Source organism: Chionomys nivalis, chromosome 5 (genome assembly GCF_950005125.1).
Source record: "Chionomys nivalis chromosome 5, mChiNiv1.1, whole genome shotgun sequence".
Taxonomy (NCBI): domain Eukaryota; kingdom Metazoa; phylum Chordata; class Mammalia; order Rodentia; family Cricetidae; genus Chionomys; species Chionomys nivalis.
This window is the reverse complement of record NC_080090.1, coordinates 1,182,308-1,198,792: the sequence shown is the minus strand read 5'-3', so window position 1 is coordinate 1,198,792 and position 16,485 is coordinate 1,182,308. Positions and strand designations below refer to the sequence as shown.

General features: G+C 39.6%; 1 protein-coding gene across 1 annotated transcript in view; it reads right to left on the bottom strand.

The window, feature by feature from the left end:
- Dnah14 (dynein axonemal heavy chain 14) overlaps positions 1-16,485 on the bottom strand; it is a 277,305-nt gene that overhangs the window by 119,459 nt on the left and 141,361 nt on the right. Inside the window, exons 38-40 of the mRNA XM_057769862.1 lie at positions 9,501-9,590; positions 6,705-6,839; positions 2,861-3,076 (exon numbers count right to left, since the gene is read on the bottom strand). Coding sequence (XP_057625845.1) covers positions 2,861-3,076; positions 6,705-6,839; positions 9,501-9,590 — 441 coding nt within the window. The remainder of the gene's footprint in view (positions 1-2,860; positions 3,077-6,704; positions 6,840-9,500; positions 9,591-16,485) is intronic.

Here is a 16,485-nt window from a genome sequence, read left to right as displayed (position 1 = left end):
AAAGAGGAGGTGAATTTAGTAAGTGACTGTAAACATATGAAAACCCAGTGTCAGAGGATCAGATAAAACAAATACTAATAGACATAAGGCTGAATGATTCTAGTACAGTAATAGCAAGGGACTTTAACATTCTACTTTCACCAATATCAGATCATTCAGTTACAGAATCAGAAAAGAAACAGCACAGATGAACTTCACCAACTGGACCTACTACGTGAGGTACAAAGCAGCCTACTCAACAGCTACAGAAATTCACACTTCCTATTGGCATGAAGAACACCTTTCTGAGGAGATCGCGTCATAGATCAAGTCCCAAATTGCAAAAATAAATCATCGTGTTTATGATCACAATGCAATATCTGTAACAACAAAACCCTTGCAAAGTGTATGCATATATGGAACTTAACAGTTTTTTTCTTTTTAAGATAGAATTTTTCCTGCTTAGAACTTCATGTGTTTCTAGATAATGCTACCTTGAATTCATAGAGACCTATCCACCTTTGCCTTCCCAGGTATTAGGATTAACAGTGTACAACACTATGCCTAGTGCAACTCTGAGAGCAACAGAATGACTGAGCAGAGGTCTGTCATTGATGTGGGATGCTCTTTTGCATGATGTGAATATGTTTTATTACCATTGATTAATAAAGAAGCTGATTTGGTCAATAGCCAGGCAGAATAGAGCCAGGCCAGAAATCCAAGGAAAGCCAGAGGGAGAAAGAAGGCAGTCAGGGAGATGCTAGCAGCTGCTGGATAAGCAAGATGTGAGGTAACAAATTACAAGTCTCATGGTAAAATATAGACCAATAGAAATGGCTGATTTAAGTTGTAAGAGCTAGTTAATAATAATCCTGAGCTAATAGGCAAAATAGCTTATAATTAATATCAAGCCTCAGAGTGGTTAATTGGGAACTAGTAGATGGGAGAAAACCTCTAGTTACATGTCAGCCCGGTTACTTAGGACACTAGGAAAGAAGGATTAAAAGCTTGAGGCTACCTGGCTACACAAGCAAGTTTGAGGCCAGCCTGGAAAATTAGGGAGCTCCTGTATCAGAAAAGGGGAACAGTGTAGATGTGGGTCTTGGTAGTAGAAATCTTGTTGACTATGCACAGGACCCTGAATTTAATCGTAGTTTTGCCCCACATAAGACATAATTAAAAGCAACAAATCTTCAACTGGATTAAGGAGAAGATTTACATGAAATTAGAGGTGAGAACTGAGACATTATAACAGATACCACAGAAACATTAAGGATTAATAAAAATTTAAAATGAAATACCAACATATCTGAAAACAAAATAAATGAACAAAATCCTAGACACATACACCTCACCAAGACCGAATCAAGGAGAAAGAAAAACCTCTGAAAGACCAATAAAGGTCAATGAGACTGAATTAATAACAAAAAGTTTCCTCCTCAAACAAAAGTCCAGGACCAAATAGCTTCACTACTGATGAGAAGATTGAATACTAATTCTCCTTACATATGCTAAAAAGATCTAAGAGAAAGGAATTCTTCTGACTCATTCCATGAGACCAAACTGAAAAGAACACTATTAAACAAAAAGCAAGGAGCCAAAGACCTTCATCAAAACAAATGCAAAATTCTTAGTCAAAATATCAGCAACTCAAACAGAATATTATACATAAAGGATTTAGCTATGATCAAGTGGAATATATCCCAAGGATGCAATATGGCTTAACACATACAAATCAAATGCATAACCATGTTATACATATATACAAACTCATACATGTTATCAAAAAGCAAAACAGAAATGTATTAGCATCTCAATAGATACAAAAAAGACATTTGATAAAATTTAGCATACCTTTATAATAAAACTGAAAGTGACTAGGAGTTGATTTTGAAATTAAAGAAATGTTTAAGTAGAAATCTCAACATGTTCTGTCATTCCTTGGTATCTATAGGGGAGACTGTTTCTAGGAAGCCCCAGGAAATACAAAACTATGAGTGCTTAGGTACCCGCTGTAAAATGGTACAGCTTTTACACACAACCTACACACATCTTACACACAACCTACACACATCTTACACACAACTTACACACAACCTACACACACACCTACAACACAGGTTAAAGTCTATATGTTAGATAGGAGAAAACAAGGGAAAGTCTGTATACACTCCTCACAGATACCATTTCATTTCCAAATAGTTTGGATCTATTTTGGGGTAAAATTGCAGAGATGAAGTTCAAGAATACTGAGGTCTGATTGTATTCTCAAAATTGTCCTACTTATATTTGTATATTACTTTATGAGCTAGCAAATGCAGACTATTATTTTCTATCTTTGCTAATCTCTTTGGTTTCAAATATCACCTTTTGCTAATATAACTTACCTACTGAAAATTACCAATAATCTCATTTATTAGTTACAAGAACAAAACTTTTCATTTTTTGCCACTTATATTTACCATTTAGCAAATTTTGCATCAAATAGTTTATTAATTTTTTTGAACAAAACTATCATTACTTCAATTTTTAAGGTTCATTAGTGATACTTAAATCACCAGGTTGTTCTCTATTGAGGTTTAATTCTCTTTGTACCCCTTTCAACACAGTTATCTCCACCTTCATTCTATGGTTTACTGACCATCTGGAAACTCAAGAGTAACACTGTCTCAAAAATCCAAAAAAAAAAAAAAAAACCCAAAACAAAACAAAAAGCATCAAAATACTTAACAGTGCATTGTCTACTTTAATAATATAACTTTTCATAATACTTTCTCCTTTTATATTAATAGGTAGCTAATGATGTTTTAATAAAATAGCTTGAACTGTGCAACTGTCTGTATTAGTCAAGGCAAAATACTAAATTCCACACCAAACTTACATTAGATAAATCTGTAATTCTTGACATTAGTCCAAGATCATTGTCTTTCTTGGAGTATTCTGCAGTGCTAATTTGCACAAAATTTCGAACTGCTGCTGACAATAACCCATCACTCCATTCCATGGTATTAATGTTCAACTGTCCATATAGTTCACTAAGGGTGATACATTTTGGATTCAAAACACAAACATCAACTTTTCCTTTTTTTCCTACAAGCTGGGGGCAGGAGGTGAGAAATTCAGCATTGTCTTAAGAGGAATTAGCTATAGTACCACAATTACTTACTTTTGTTGCCAACAGGTTTTAGGCAAAATCTTTTACATCAAACAAGTTTCTACAAAGGTAGTAATGAACAAGAAACAGTAAAAATGGACATGTCTTGTTTAAGTAAGGCATACTATAAAAACCATTAAGACAATCTAAACAGTACAAGTAGCTCCTTCAAGAAAAGGCCCTCACTGTACTCCATTGCAGAAAATATACTTGGATTGGGATGTGATTTGTTGGAAGCCAGGGTGGAGGATAGCAAGACGGAGCAGAGTGTTCTCTTAGTCTACTTGGATCTTATACACAAATTTTTAACTTGCTTGGGCGCCACCTAAAGAATTGTCCTCTGTCTCATCTCACTCAGATTTTAACAGGAAAGACATGTTGTTGGGAAACACAGCTCACATAAGTCAAGGCCAGAGATGGGTACAGATAGGAAAGTGATGGGAATCTCTGGGAAATAAGACAGTAAAAACCCCAGCTGTACACACAGAGGAGCTGTGAGAATCACTTACAAGATGCCTGTACACAGCAGGGTGTAGTTCAGAGGATAGGATCAGAACTAACCATGCTATTGAAGCTAAGACAGACTCAATCCACATTAATTGGTACTTAGTATGGTATACTAATTTACTAGGGCTTCAGACTAGGAGCCTTAAACTGATTTTTTTTTTCATACTTCTAGAGGCTGGACACCAACTGTATCTGGTTAGGGCCTCTTCCCTCAGAGCCACGTTCTACCGTCAACTCTGTAAAGGACTTCTCTCTAAATACAGTTGGAGTCGGAGGCATTGTGAGCCAGGGATTAAACACATAAGTTTTAGGGGACATGATGTAGCTTACAGTAGATATCAATGTAAGCCTAATATAATCACTGAGGAAAAACTGAAAAAAATACAAAAAAGAAGATGAAAGGGAGATTGAAATGATACACTAGGAAAAATCAAAACTAGGTAAAAAGTAGTAGACTGAGGAACAAAAAGGTGTAAGACATAGGAGACAATAGAAAACAACAAGTGCTGAGCCATTGTATTAAATGTAAATAGATTAAATTTACTACTTAAAAGGAAAAGAACAGTACAGTGGATAAAAGGCTAAGATATGCTCTAAACATATACTGCATGCAAAAGGCTCATTTTAATGCTAAAGATAAGAATTCAAGTCATTTAAAAATAAAGCAAACTTGTCTTTAAATAATTATTGCAGAAGTGAAAAGAGGGTAAAATATTTCATATATGGTAACCAAAAGAATACTTAGCCGCTATATTAATATACTTTGGGTAAAAAGTTCATTAAAGAGGAAAAATACTGTATATTCATGGAAGGATAAATCCAAGGAGATACAACATATACACCCCAAAGAACAGAGACCCAGAATATGTGAATATTGACAGGTCTATACTGTTACTCGAGACAACAATTCACTTTCAGTAATAGATAGGACATATACAACTTCATTTTGTTTTTGATTTTTCAAGACAGGTTTTTTTCCTCTGTGTATCCCTAGTTGTCCTGGAACTCATCTGTAGACCAGGCTGGCCTCATACTCAGAGATCGGCCTGACTCTGCCTCCCGAGTGCTGGGTTTAAAGCACTGAACCACCACCACCTGGCTTTAAATCTCAACTTCTATGTTTACATTTCACCTGAAACTGTATATCGCAATTTAATCCTACCTCTTTAAAACACTCACAAACACCAGTCTACCAACCCTATCCTGTATTTGTTTAACTTTTTAACTATACTTATAGTGTGTGTGTGTGTGTGTGTGCATACAAGATCAGAGAACAGATGTGCAAGTCTGACTTCTCTCCTTTCACCTTGTGGGTCCTGGGGACTGAACTGGGCCATTAGGTTTGGTGGTAAGCAACTTTACTGTCTGAGCCTTTCTGCCAGCACATTTTGTGTTTTACTTCTTGATGAGCTGCCTGTTAAGTCGTCTTTACAGGACTTGTCCACGTCAAACCACTGGCCTGGACTTCTGGTGCAATGCTAGCAATGGGGTGGAAATGGTCTTTCTCACTGCTGGCTGGAGGAAAGGCTTCCAGCCGTCAGCACACGGGTGTGAGGGACTGCGGCTATTCCATAAACTCCCCTATCGGGTTGAGGAGTTTCCTGTCTGTTTCTGGTTTTCTGAATTTTTTTCTTCTAATTACAAAGGGAAGTAAAAAGCCACCACATTCCTTTTCTGTGACCTGATGTGATCATACGGCTTCTTCCTCTTGTTCTAGTATCTCCTGCACTAAACTGGTTTAATGTTGGACTATCCTTGTATTCCTGAAGTGACTCCCACTTGGTCTTAGTGTGCAATAATTCACAATTATTGCTTAAGAACTCAGTGAGATCTGTTTAGAAGATGAGTTTATAAAAAATGATAATGAAATAGAAACTACAACTTGAATGGCTCTGAAGAGAAGATTTCATACTAACAGAAAAATATGCATATCACTGTGGAGCTGACTTTCTAAGATGTGGAGTATACGATCAACATTGAAATCTTTAAATAATTAAAGTTCACATGGTTTAGGGGAGCATTTTATTTTATATTGCATTAGAATGTGAACTGGGCGGTGGTAGTGCACACCTTTAATTACAGCACGCAGGAGGCAGAGGCAGGTGGATCTCTGAGTTCAAGACCAGCCTGGTCTACAGAGTGAGTTCCAGGATAGTTTGGACTATACGGAGAAATTCTATCTCAAAGAAACCAACCAGCCAACCAACCAAGCAACCTTATGAAAACAAATATAAGCAAAAATGTATACATAGGGACTTCCTGAGAATTCACAGACATCTAATATTTATTTAATAGTAATAAATCTATCAAAACACAGCATATTACCAGACAAATAAAGACTAATGATCATTTTAGTTTTCAAATTTAATTAAATTTTATGTGCATGGGAGCTTTGTCTGCATGTATGTCTATACTGTGTGCATGGCTGTGTCTGTAGAACTTGGAAGAGGGTAACAGATTGTCTGGAATAGGAGTTACAGACAGCTGTGAGCTGCCATGTGGGTGCTGAAAATTGTGCATTGGGCCTTTGAAAGAATAGTCAGCCCTAAACTGCTGAACCATCTCTCCAGTTCCCTAACAATCATTATATACATTCCAATCATCAAAAATCCAAAGTTTTAGGGAACAGAAACTTACAAATATGATAAAAAAATTTCTAGAAAAAATAATTAGAGATAAATGTAATATCATATTGAAAAACTAAATGCATATTCAGGTTAAATTAAGAATAAAAACTATAGTTGACATACTCTTAGATGGGTAATCAATTTAATAACAAAAGAAAAATCACTTAAATATTGGAAAAGGGGTATAATTAATTTTATTTGAAGATGATTGACTTAATACTCAGGAATGAATTGGGACTTCAGTTAAGTAGCTGAATACACTCCTCATCACCAGTGTGCTACCCAAATGTCAACGTTCTCACTGCAATGGTTTCTCAATACAAAACTTCTAGTAACAAATCTAACAAGTACTTAAGATACAAATGTAGGAAGAATAGATATGTATACCGAAGTATAAGCTTTGCAGAGATGGAAAAGGTTTTATTTAGAAGGTTTACCTTTGAATCAGATTGCCTTTCTTTAAGTGACAAATTAGCTGCCACAGGAAGGGTCACTAATGCTTTCTCTAAAATCCTCCTGGCGCTCGTCTTCCCTCCACCTGTTGGGCCCACTAGTATCACACCGACACAAGCCTGAAATGAAATTCAGATCAGTGTGCTGGAAAGCGATTGAATGTGCCTCTATAACACATCTCTGCCTGTTCCCATGCCCTCTTCCTTCCTATGACTCTTCAGTCCACGGTTGCCTGGCCCTCCGCTTTATTGTGTTGCTTACGGCTGAAGCGAGAAGAAATATCCTAATCAAAGAATATTGTTAATTCTTGGTGATGAACCCTTCCTCTCCTCTCCCCCTTCCCCCTCCTTGAGGCTTTGTGAACTGGGCTCTGTAACAAAGATTTTTCTCTTCATTTTTTCTTTATCTTTCCATGCTAGACATCCCCGGTCATTCGCGCTGCTTGCTCTTCTTCACTGTTCCTTTGAGTCACCAGTTTGGCTTTGAGCAAGACCCAGGTTCTCATGACTCTCCAATGGGTAGATTTTCTCAGTGCCTGCTTCAGTGAACATTTCCATCCCCCGTCTCATAAGCTTCTTAGCCCAGCATAACCTAACATTTGCTTCTTTTCCAAACGCGATGCTTCTTTTATGGACAAATTTCTCAGAGCAGGATATTCATCTTTTTCATTCACCTCTTACAGTTTTATTGATTCTAGTTCTGGTATTTGGGGGAGGGGCTCCCACGATGTAATTAGTAGCCTCATAAGCAGAAAAAAAGGGCAGGGGGTAGAGTCTGTGATAAGATGCTTGCCTAGACTCCTCAGTTCAATCTCCAGCACCACACAAACACAGAAAAGGGCAGGGGGTAGAGTCTGTGATAAGATTCTTGCCTAGACTCTTCAGTTCAATCCCCAGTACCACACAAACACAGAAAAGAAAAAGCAACCGGATTGCTCATGTGTGCGCTCACTCCCCATTCCCAGTCACTCCTTGGGCAGATGAGCAGCATCTACTGACACGCAGCAAGACCATGACGTCATTCCAAACACAAGCAGTAGGTTTGTTAGAACTGAATGAGAGCTGGCACTGTAGCACTGCCAACTTCATCAGTCCTTATCTTGAACTTGACATGGTTCACATCTGTGAAAAACAAGCAAACAAACCCTCCCCTAAAACTAACAAAAGACCCCACTTTCCAAGAACAGACTTAGTTCCCCTCTATATCTTTATTTCTTAGGTAAAAGCCAGGCTCAGGAATGATCGTGTCTCCCTCCTAAGAACCATCCAGTTTTCCTTGAGAGTAGCATTCAGACGGACATCAGCTCACTGATTTGCACTACCCCCTCCTTACGGGGTGATGTAAAAGTCTGTGCACGCTTGGATTGATGCTTCAAATATCAAGTGGGGGGTGTCAATACAGATACTCAGAGGGACCCCACCTGGTACTCTAAGGTAGACTCAGGTGAGCTGTGGGGTCTGTGTAGCCGTTTGGACCTAGAACGTTAGATGGGCATTCACGCTGGAACTGATGCTTAGGGTGGTCTTGCTCTGCTGTTCAGTGATCTGATGATGAAAGTCTTAAGTCCTAAATGAGTATGGTAGTTTGAATATAATTGGCCCCCATAAACTCATAGGTACTAGCACTATTAGGAGGTATGATTTTGTTTTGGAATGGTAATGTATATCCTGTGCTATTATATGTTAGAAGTATGTAATCTGTTTTTTTTAATTTTTATTTTATAGGGAATTATGGTCAAGAGATTGCATGAATCCCAGAAGAAGCTTTGAACTTTGAGTGTTAAAATATTACCGAGACTGTTATAGACTATGGGGCCTTCTGAAGTTGAACTAAATGCATTTTGCATTATGACAATGTTACAAGCTTATGGGGGCCAGGGAGTAGAGTATAGTAGTTTGAATGTAATTGGTCCCCATAAACTCATGGGGAGTGGAAGTATTAGGAGGTATGTTTTTTGAAGTAGGTATGGACTTTCTGGAGAAATTATCACTGTGCGGGCAGACTTTGAGGTATCCTATGCTCAAGCTATACTCAGTGTAACACTCAGACCACTTCCTGTTGCCTTCAGGGTCAAGATATAGCTCCTTCTTTACTCTCCCCTCCTTCTCCAGCACCATGTCTGCCTGCACACTGCCATGTCCCCCATGGTGATAATGGACTAAATCTCTGAAACTGTAGGCTGCCCAATTAAATGTTTTCCTTTATAAGAGTTGCCATGGGCACAGTGTCTCATATCACAGCAGTATAAACTCTAAGTAAAACAACGAGGTAAAACAAATATTTTTGGGTTATAAGTCCTATAAGCAAGATTAATTAGTGGCCAACATGCATTGCACTCTTGGGGAAACACCAGGTGCTAAGACAGTATATAAATGAGAGGTGGATGACCTTGGGGGTCATTTTTGTGGGTCCCTGATATTCCCACATGCTGTTGGAGCAGAGGCATCAGCAGCTCATGTTTTCAAGGATGTAAGGCAGACTTTGGGGTGAGAATGATGGGGATTGACTACAGAGTCTCGTGCATGCTAAATATGCACTCTACCACCGAACTACGCCCCATCAAGCACAAATTTGGTAACCGAAATATGTATTTAAAAGTCTTCTTCAGAAACAAAGTTTAGGTTCTTTTGATGCCAGTATTCTTTTAAGACTAGGACTATGTGCACTAAACTCAAGGTTCTCAAAGTACCATAACCCCTCTCGATTGTTCTGTGTGTTCACGTTTTACTTTACTGACTGAAACTCCCCTAAGATCTGCTGACGTCCCTTTCTGTACTCACCTGGAGCTGATGGTACAACTGTATGATCTTCTCTTTCTGAGGAGGCCAATGTTGAAAGTTTAATTGTTCTGTTGCGATAGATATTGCTTTCTGAAAGAATATAAATATATTAAAGTGTATTATAACTTGACTATCCAGCCACCCATCCAGCCATCTATCTATTTATTGCAGTCTTGGGGACAAAACCCAGGCCCTTGTACAAAGCAGCCTAATTATGTACTGTGCCACACCCACAGCCCAAACCCTTCAATTGTAATCCTTCAGAACCTCTTAGCTATTTATTAATTACTAGAGTTGTTAAGAGTATTCAGTTTTGTTTTAGCTCACCAAGTTCTGTCCTTGAGAATAATGAAAACCACTATTTTTCTCACCAGAAATGTGCAATACATAGAAAATTTTGTGTTCACAGACCTTTGAACAAATTCATAAACCCTCCCCTCAGACTAAGAATCATCACTTTCAGATTTATTAATACACAAAATCATATGCACAAAACAACAAAAATGGATTCTGCATGCTGTGTTTATACATCAGTGCACATGTTTGTAACAATAATAATAAAAGAAAAAGAGGCCATCAATTTAGGAGGGAGTGAGGTGGGACATAGGAGGGGCAATAAATAAAGCCGAAGGGACTGCAAGTCCAAAACAGCCCAAAACAGAACAAAACAAAACCCCTGGAGAACCAGGTTTCCTTCCACAGGAAGGCTTGTGTCTAGGTAGATAGGACTGGTATGTCATCTCCTGTCCGCTCCCCATTCCTTGCATCCCTACAATGAGACGGAACAAAGCAGACAGAGGAGGCAGCATAGGGAGACAGCGTAGACAGCTGCACAGAGGAGAAAAGGCAGTTCCCAGGCAAGACCCTGAGAGGCAATCACTGAGTGCTTAAAGGTCGATTCGACAAGGTGATACGACAGGCCTAAAGATGTTGGCACCCAATATTGCTGTCCCTAGTGCTGTAGGGTAAATACTGATAGACTTGAAGGGAGAGGCACACACACTCCAACACAGCACAGCAGAGTGCTTAACCTTCTACTGTCAATGTAAGTGGCAAACCCAGATGAAGCTAACAAAGAAATGTCAGAGCTAAACCTTACCCTGGACCAAAGGTCCCAGCAGACAATCATAGACTACTCCATCCAGCAGCTGCAAATACATAGCCTCCTTAGTGGCACATGGAAAACCCTCCATATACAGCTTATAGTTGGTCACAAAAACAAGCATCAACAAATTAAAATTGAAATCACATCAAGTATCATTTTGACCACAACAGCATAAAATTAGAAAGCAGCACAGAGACACTTGGGATAGCAGACAAATGTGAAACAACACGGTCCAGAAAACCTAGGGGTTGTGCACATGCCCCTGGGACTGTGTGGGTGTGCACACAAGGGCGCGTGCATGCATGTGTGAAGACGGCCGTCAGGAGTCAGCTCCCTCCTTTCACTGTAGGATCTGGGCACCAAACTCAAGCTGGCAGGCTTGACTGCAAACACCTCACCGCGGAACCATTTTAGCAGCCCTGAAATTCTAAACTTTAGACAAATGATAACGGCAACACAGTATACCCCAAATGCCGCAATTAGAGCAAAAGCAGAATGTAGAGAGGTTTATAGGAAGAATCAGCCACCACCAGAAACAAAGATTTTGGGGCCGGAGAGATGGCTCAGTGGTTAAGAGCACTTACTGCTCTTGCAGAGGACTTAGGTTTGAGTCACAGCACCTACAAGGTGGCTCACAACTGTCCATTAACTCCAGTTCCAGGGGATCTGACACCTTCTTCTGGCTTCTGCAAGCACCATGCATGACATGCTGCATAGACATGCATGTAGGCAAAAACACCTAGACACATAAAAATCTAACTTCAAGCCGGGCGGTGGTGGCGCACGCCTTTAATCCCAGCACTTGGGAGGCAGAGGCAGGTGAATCTCTGTGAGTTCGAGATCAGCCTGGTCTACAAGAGCTAGTTCCAGGACAGTCTCCAAAACCACAGAGAAACCCTGTCTCGAAAAACCAAAAAAAAAAAAAAAAAAAAAAAAAATCTAACTTCAAGAGAGGGTTTCAAATAAGTAACCTAATATTGTACCTTGAGGAATTAACAAACAAACAAACAAGCAAACAAGCAAAAACTAGAGTAACCCAAATTCCAAGTTAGCAGTAAGGAAAAATATTGAATAAGTGCAGAAATAAGCAAAATAAAGATTAAAAATACAAACGATGAATGAAAGAAGCTTTAAATCAGTGTTAATACATGGGCACACGTGGAACGACGGATGTGCTCATGCATGCAGATGCATGTGGCCAGCAGAAGACAACCTTGGGGTCATCCTCAGAAATGTTGTCCACCTCCTTTGAGAGAGGGTCTCTCCTGGAGACCCTGGAGCTCATTAAGTAGGTTCTACTGACTGGCCACTGACTCCCAGGGCCTGTGTCCTCTTCTGCAGCGGTGGGTTTTAAATGTGCGCTGCCATGCCCAGCTTTTTATGTGGCTTGCAAAAGTTCAGACCCAGCTCGTTAGGCTTACAAGGCAAGCATTTTACCAATTGAGCCTTTGAAGTTTTTTTTAAAAATATAAAGTTAAAAAAAATCTTTAACTAGACAAAGAAGTGAGAAGAGGCATATAAATAAAACTAGAGCCATAAAGGAGACATTATGACAGATACCACAACCATAAAAAGCATCATTAGAGCCATAAAGGAGACATATGATAGATACCACAACCATAAAAAGCATTATTAGATAAAATTATGAACAATTGCTTGCCAAAAAAATACCCAGAAGAAATGAACAAATTTCTGAACATATACAACTTACTGAGACTGACTAATGAAAAATTCGATGCCTGAGGAAGCCCATAAAAATAAAGAATGATATTGGATCAATAATAAAACATTTCCCATTAAAGAAAATCCCAGGACCAAATGGCTCCACAAACGTTTAAAGATTTCTTCTCGAACTCTCTTTTAAAAATATGAAGGAAAAGAAATCTTTTAAATTCATTGTTTGGGGCTGGCACTATTTTGCTATCCAAACCACCACAACAAAGGAATAATAAAGATCAGTGTCCTTGAGGGATAGGGTTGCAAAAATCCTGAATAAAATTCTAGCAAATGAAATCCAACAGCATGTTCAAAAGAGGTTTCACTGTGACCCGTGGAGATTCACTCCAGGGATGCAGGGTACTCTACAGTACGGAAAGCAGTGGATGTTCTCACACTGACAGAATAAGGGACCCAAACCATTCCATCACCTCCACAGACACAGGACAAGCATTTGCTTAGAGGAAAGCCTAGTCTTTTTTTAAAATAATAAATTATTTTATTGATGTCTTTCTATATAGGAAAGCTAATGTCTAGGCCTAGGGAGATTTTCGCCCTCTTATACACAAAGGATATGGAAGCAGAGAGGGAAATAAGAGAATCATCACCTTTCACGATAGCCACAAACAGCATAAAATATCTTGGGGTAACTCTAACCAAGGAAGTGAAAGATCTATTTGACAAGAACTTTAAGGCATTGAAGAAAGAAATTGAAGAGGATACCAGAAAATGGAAGAATCTCCCTTGCTCTTGGATTGGGAGGATCAACATAGTAAAAATGGCAATTCTACCAAAGGCAATTTATAGATTCAATGCAATCCCCATCAAGGTCCCATCAAAATTCTTCACAGATCTTGAGAGGACAATAACCAACTTTATATGAAAAAACAAAAAATCCAGGATAGCCAAAACAATCTTATACAATAAAGGAACTTCTGGAGGCATTACCATCCCTGACTTCAAACTCTATTACAGAGCTACAGTAATGAAAACAGCGTGGTACTGGCATAAAAACAGAGAAGTCGACCAATGGAATCGTATAGAAGACCCGGATTTTAACCCACAAACCTATGAACACCTCATTTTCGATAAAGGAGCTAAAAGTATACAATGGAAGAAAGAAAGCATCTTCAACAAATGGTACTGGCACAACTGGATGTCAACCTGTAGAAGAATGAAAATAGACCCATATCTATCACCATGCACAAAACTCAAGTCCAAATGGATCAAAGACGTCAATATCAATCTGAACACACTGAACCTGATAGAAGAGAAAATGGGAAGTACCCTACAACATATGGGCACAGGAGATCGCTTCCTGTGTATAACCCCAGCAGCACAGACATTAAGGGCAACATTGAATAAATGGGACCTCCTGAAACTGAGAAGCTTCTGTAAAGCAAAGGACACTGTCACTAAGACAAAAAGGCAACCCACTGACTGGGAGAAGATCTTCACCAACCCTGCAACAGACAAAGGTCTGATCTCCAAAATATATAAAGACCTCAAGAAACTAGACGTTAAAATGATAATTAACCCAATTAAAAAATGGGGCACTGAACTGAACAGAGAATTCTCAACAGAAGTTCAAATGGCCAAAAGATACTTAAGGTCATGCTCAACCTCCTTAGCGATCAGAGAAATGCAAATCAAAACAACTTTGAGATGTCATCTTACACGTGTCAGAATGGCTAAAATCAAAAACACCAAGGATAGCCTTTGCTGGAGAGGTTGTGGAGAAAGGGGGACCCTCATCCATTGCTGGTGGGACTGCAAACTTGTGCAACCACTTTGGAAATCAGTGTGGCGGTTTCTCAGAAAAATTGGGATCAACCTACCCCTGGACCCAGCAATAGCACTCTTGGGAATATACCCAAGAGATGCCCTATTATATGACAAAAGCATTTGTCCAACTATGTTCATAGCAGCATTATTTGTAATAGCCAGAACCTGGAAGCATCCTAGGTGTCCTTCAATGGAAGAATGGATGAAGAAAGTGTGGAATATATACACATTAGAGTACTACTCTGCGGTAAAAAACAATGACTTCTCGAATTTTGCATGCAAATGGATGGAAATAGAAAATACGATCCTGAGTGAGGTAACCCAGACACAAAAAGAAGTTCATGGGATGTACTCACTCATAATTGGTTTCTAGCCATGGATAGGGGCCACTGAGTCTATAATTTGTGATCCTAAAGAAGCTAAACAAGAGGGTAAACCCAAGGAAAAACATATAGTTATCCTCCTGTCTATGGGAAATAGACAAGATAGCCGGGCAAAAAATTGGAATCTTGGGGGTGGCATGGGATAGCAGTAAGGGGAGATGGGGAGAGAAAAGTGTGAAGGAGAGGATGAGGGGAACTTGGGGAAACTGGATGATTGGGGATAAAGGAAGGTTGGATAGGGGAGCAGGGAAACTCATATCTTAGTTAAGGGAACCACCTAAGGGTTGGCAAGAGACTTGAACTTGGAGTGGCTACCAGGTGCCCAGGGCAATGTCCCCAGTTAGTTCCTTGGGCACCTGAGGATAGGGAACCTGAAATGAACCTATCCTATAGCCATACTGATGAATATCTTGCATATCACCATAGAACCTTCATCTAGCGATGGATGGAGATAGAGACAGAGACCCACACTGGAGCACCGGACTGAGCTCCCAAGGTCCTAATGAGGAGCAGAAGGAGGGAGAACATGAGCAAGGAAGTCAGGACCACGAGGGGTGTACCCATCCACTGAGACAGTCGGGCCGATCTATTGGGAGCTCACCAAGGCCAGCTGGACTGTGACTGAAAAAGCATGGGATAAAACCGGACTCTCTGAACATGGCTGGACAATGAGAGCTGGCAAGAGGCCAAGGACAATGGCACGGGGTTTTGATCCTACTTCATGTTCTGGCTTTGTGGGAGCCTAGACAGTTTGGATGTTCAACTTCCTAGATCTGGATGGAGGGGGGAGGACCTTGGACTTTCCACAGGGCAGGGAACCCTGACTGCTCTTGGGACTGGAGAGGGAGGAGAAGAGGAGTGGGGGGAGGGGGAGAGGGGTGGGAGGAGGGGGAGGGAAATGGGAGGTGGAAAATTTTTTTTTCAATAAAAAAACAAAAATCAGCACAGAGACCACAAGTGAAGACGTAAAATACAATAAAGTACAATTCTTTTTTAAAGTAAATGTTTTATACAGTAGAGACATATTTATTGAACACCTTTATACACACTATGGCTACTTCAGAGTTTGAGAGTTCACAGGAACACAGCCCTACAGACACAGGGCGAGCAGGCTGGACATGGCGGCTCACTGTGGTACTATCAGTGAGGCAAGAACAAAATCAAGAAGAGGAAAGTCTAGTCTTACAAATTTCCATTAGTAAAAAAGAAAGCTAATTTTGAATTTCAAAAAATCTTTCTCAAAAAATGTAAGTCCCAGAAGAAGACAGAAAAAAAAAATTCAAACATAAGAAGAGATTGTGAGGAGTCTGGAAGCAGAAGCTGGTTAGTTAAGAAAGCAACATGTTAGACCAGACTGCATACATCAGGAGAACATGTTACAGGAAAATCAATTGCAAAAACATGAAATTGAAAGAATCAAAATAGTGCTTTGTTCAATTCCCCACCAACCCAGTCTGAAACGTGATAGAATGCCTATGTCTGTCTAGCTGGAGAAGGCTGTTCCAAGGAGAACCACAGAGTTAAAATTCTCTTATTTTCAGACCATAACAGAACAGTTATGATCATACATCTACTCTGAATGGGTCTCAAGAGGAATTCTTGTGAGCCTTCCTGCAGTATCCCTGGTCATGTTTGCTACATACTTCATATGTGCTAAAACATAGTGTGTAACCCGTGATTGCCAATCAAGTTAATTGCATATACTGCTGATATGTAAAAAGCAGCTCTATTGTTCTTACTGAAATATCTAAGAAAAAAAAACACCCCTCAAGGGGAATGGTGTGGGGGGAGGAGAAGAGGAGTGGGGAAAGGGGGAGGGGAGTGGGGGGAGGGGGCAATATTTGGGAGGAGGGGAGGGAAATGGGAAACGGGGAGCAGGTGGAAATTTTAATTAAAAAAGAATAATAAAAAAAAGAATATGCAGAACACAATGGTACAGATACAGTGTATATAACAAAGAATTTTGATTACTAAGTTTTTTAAAGACTTTAAAGAT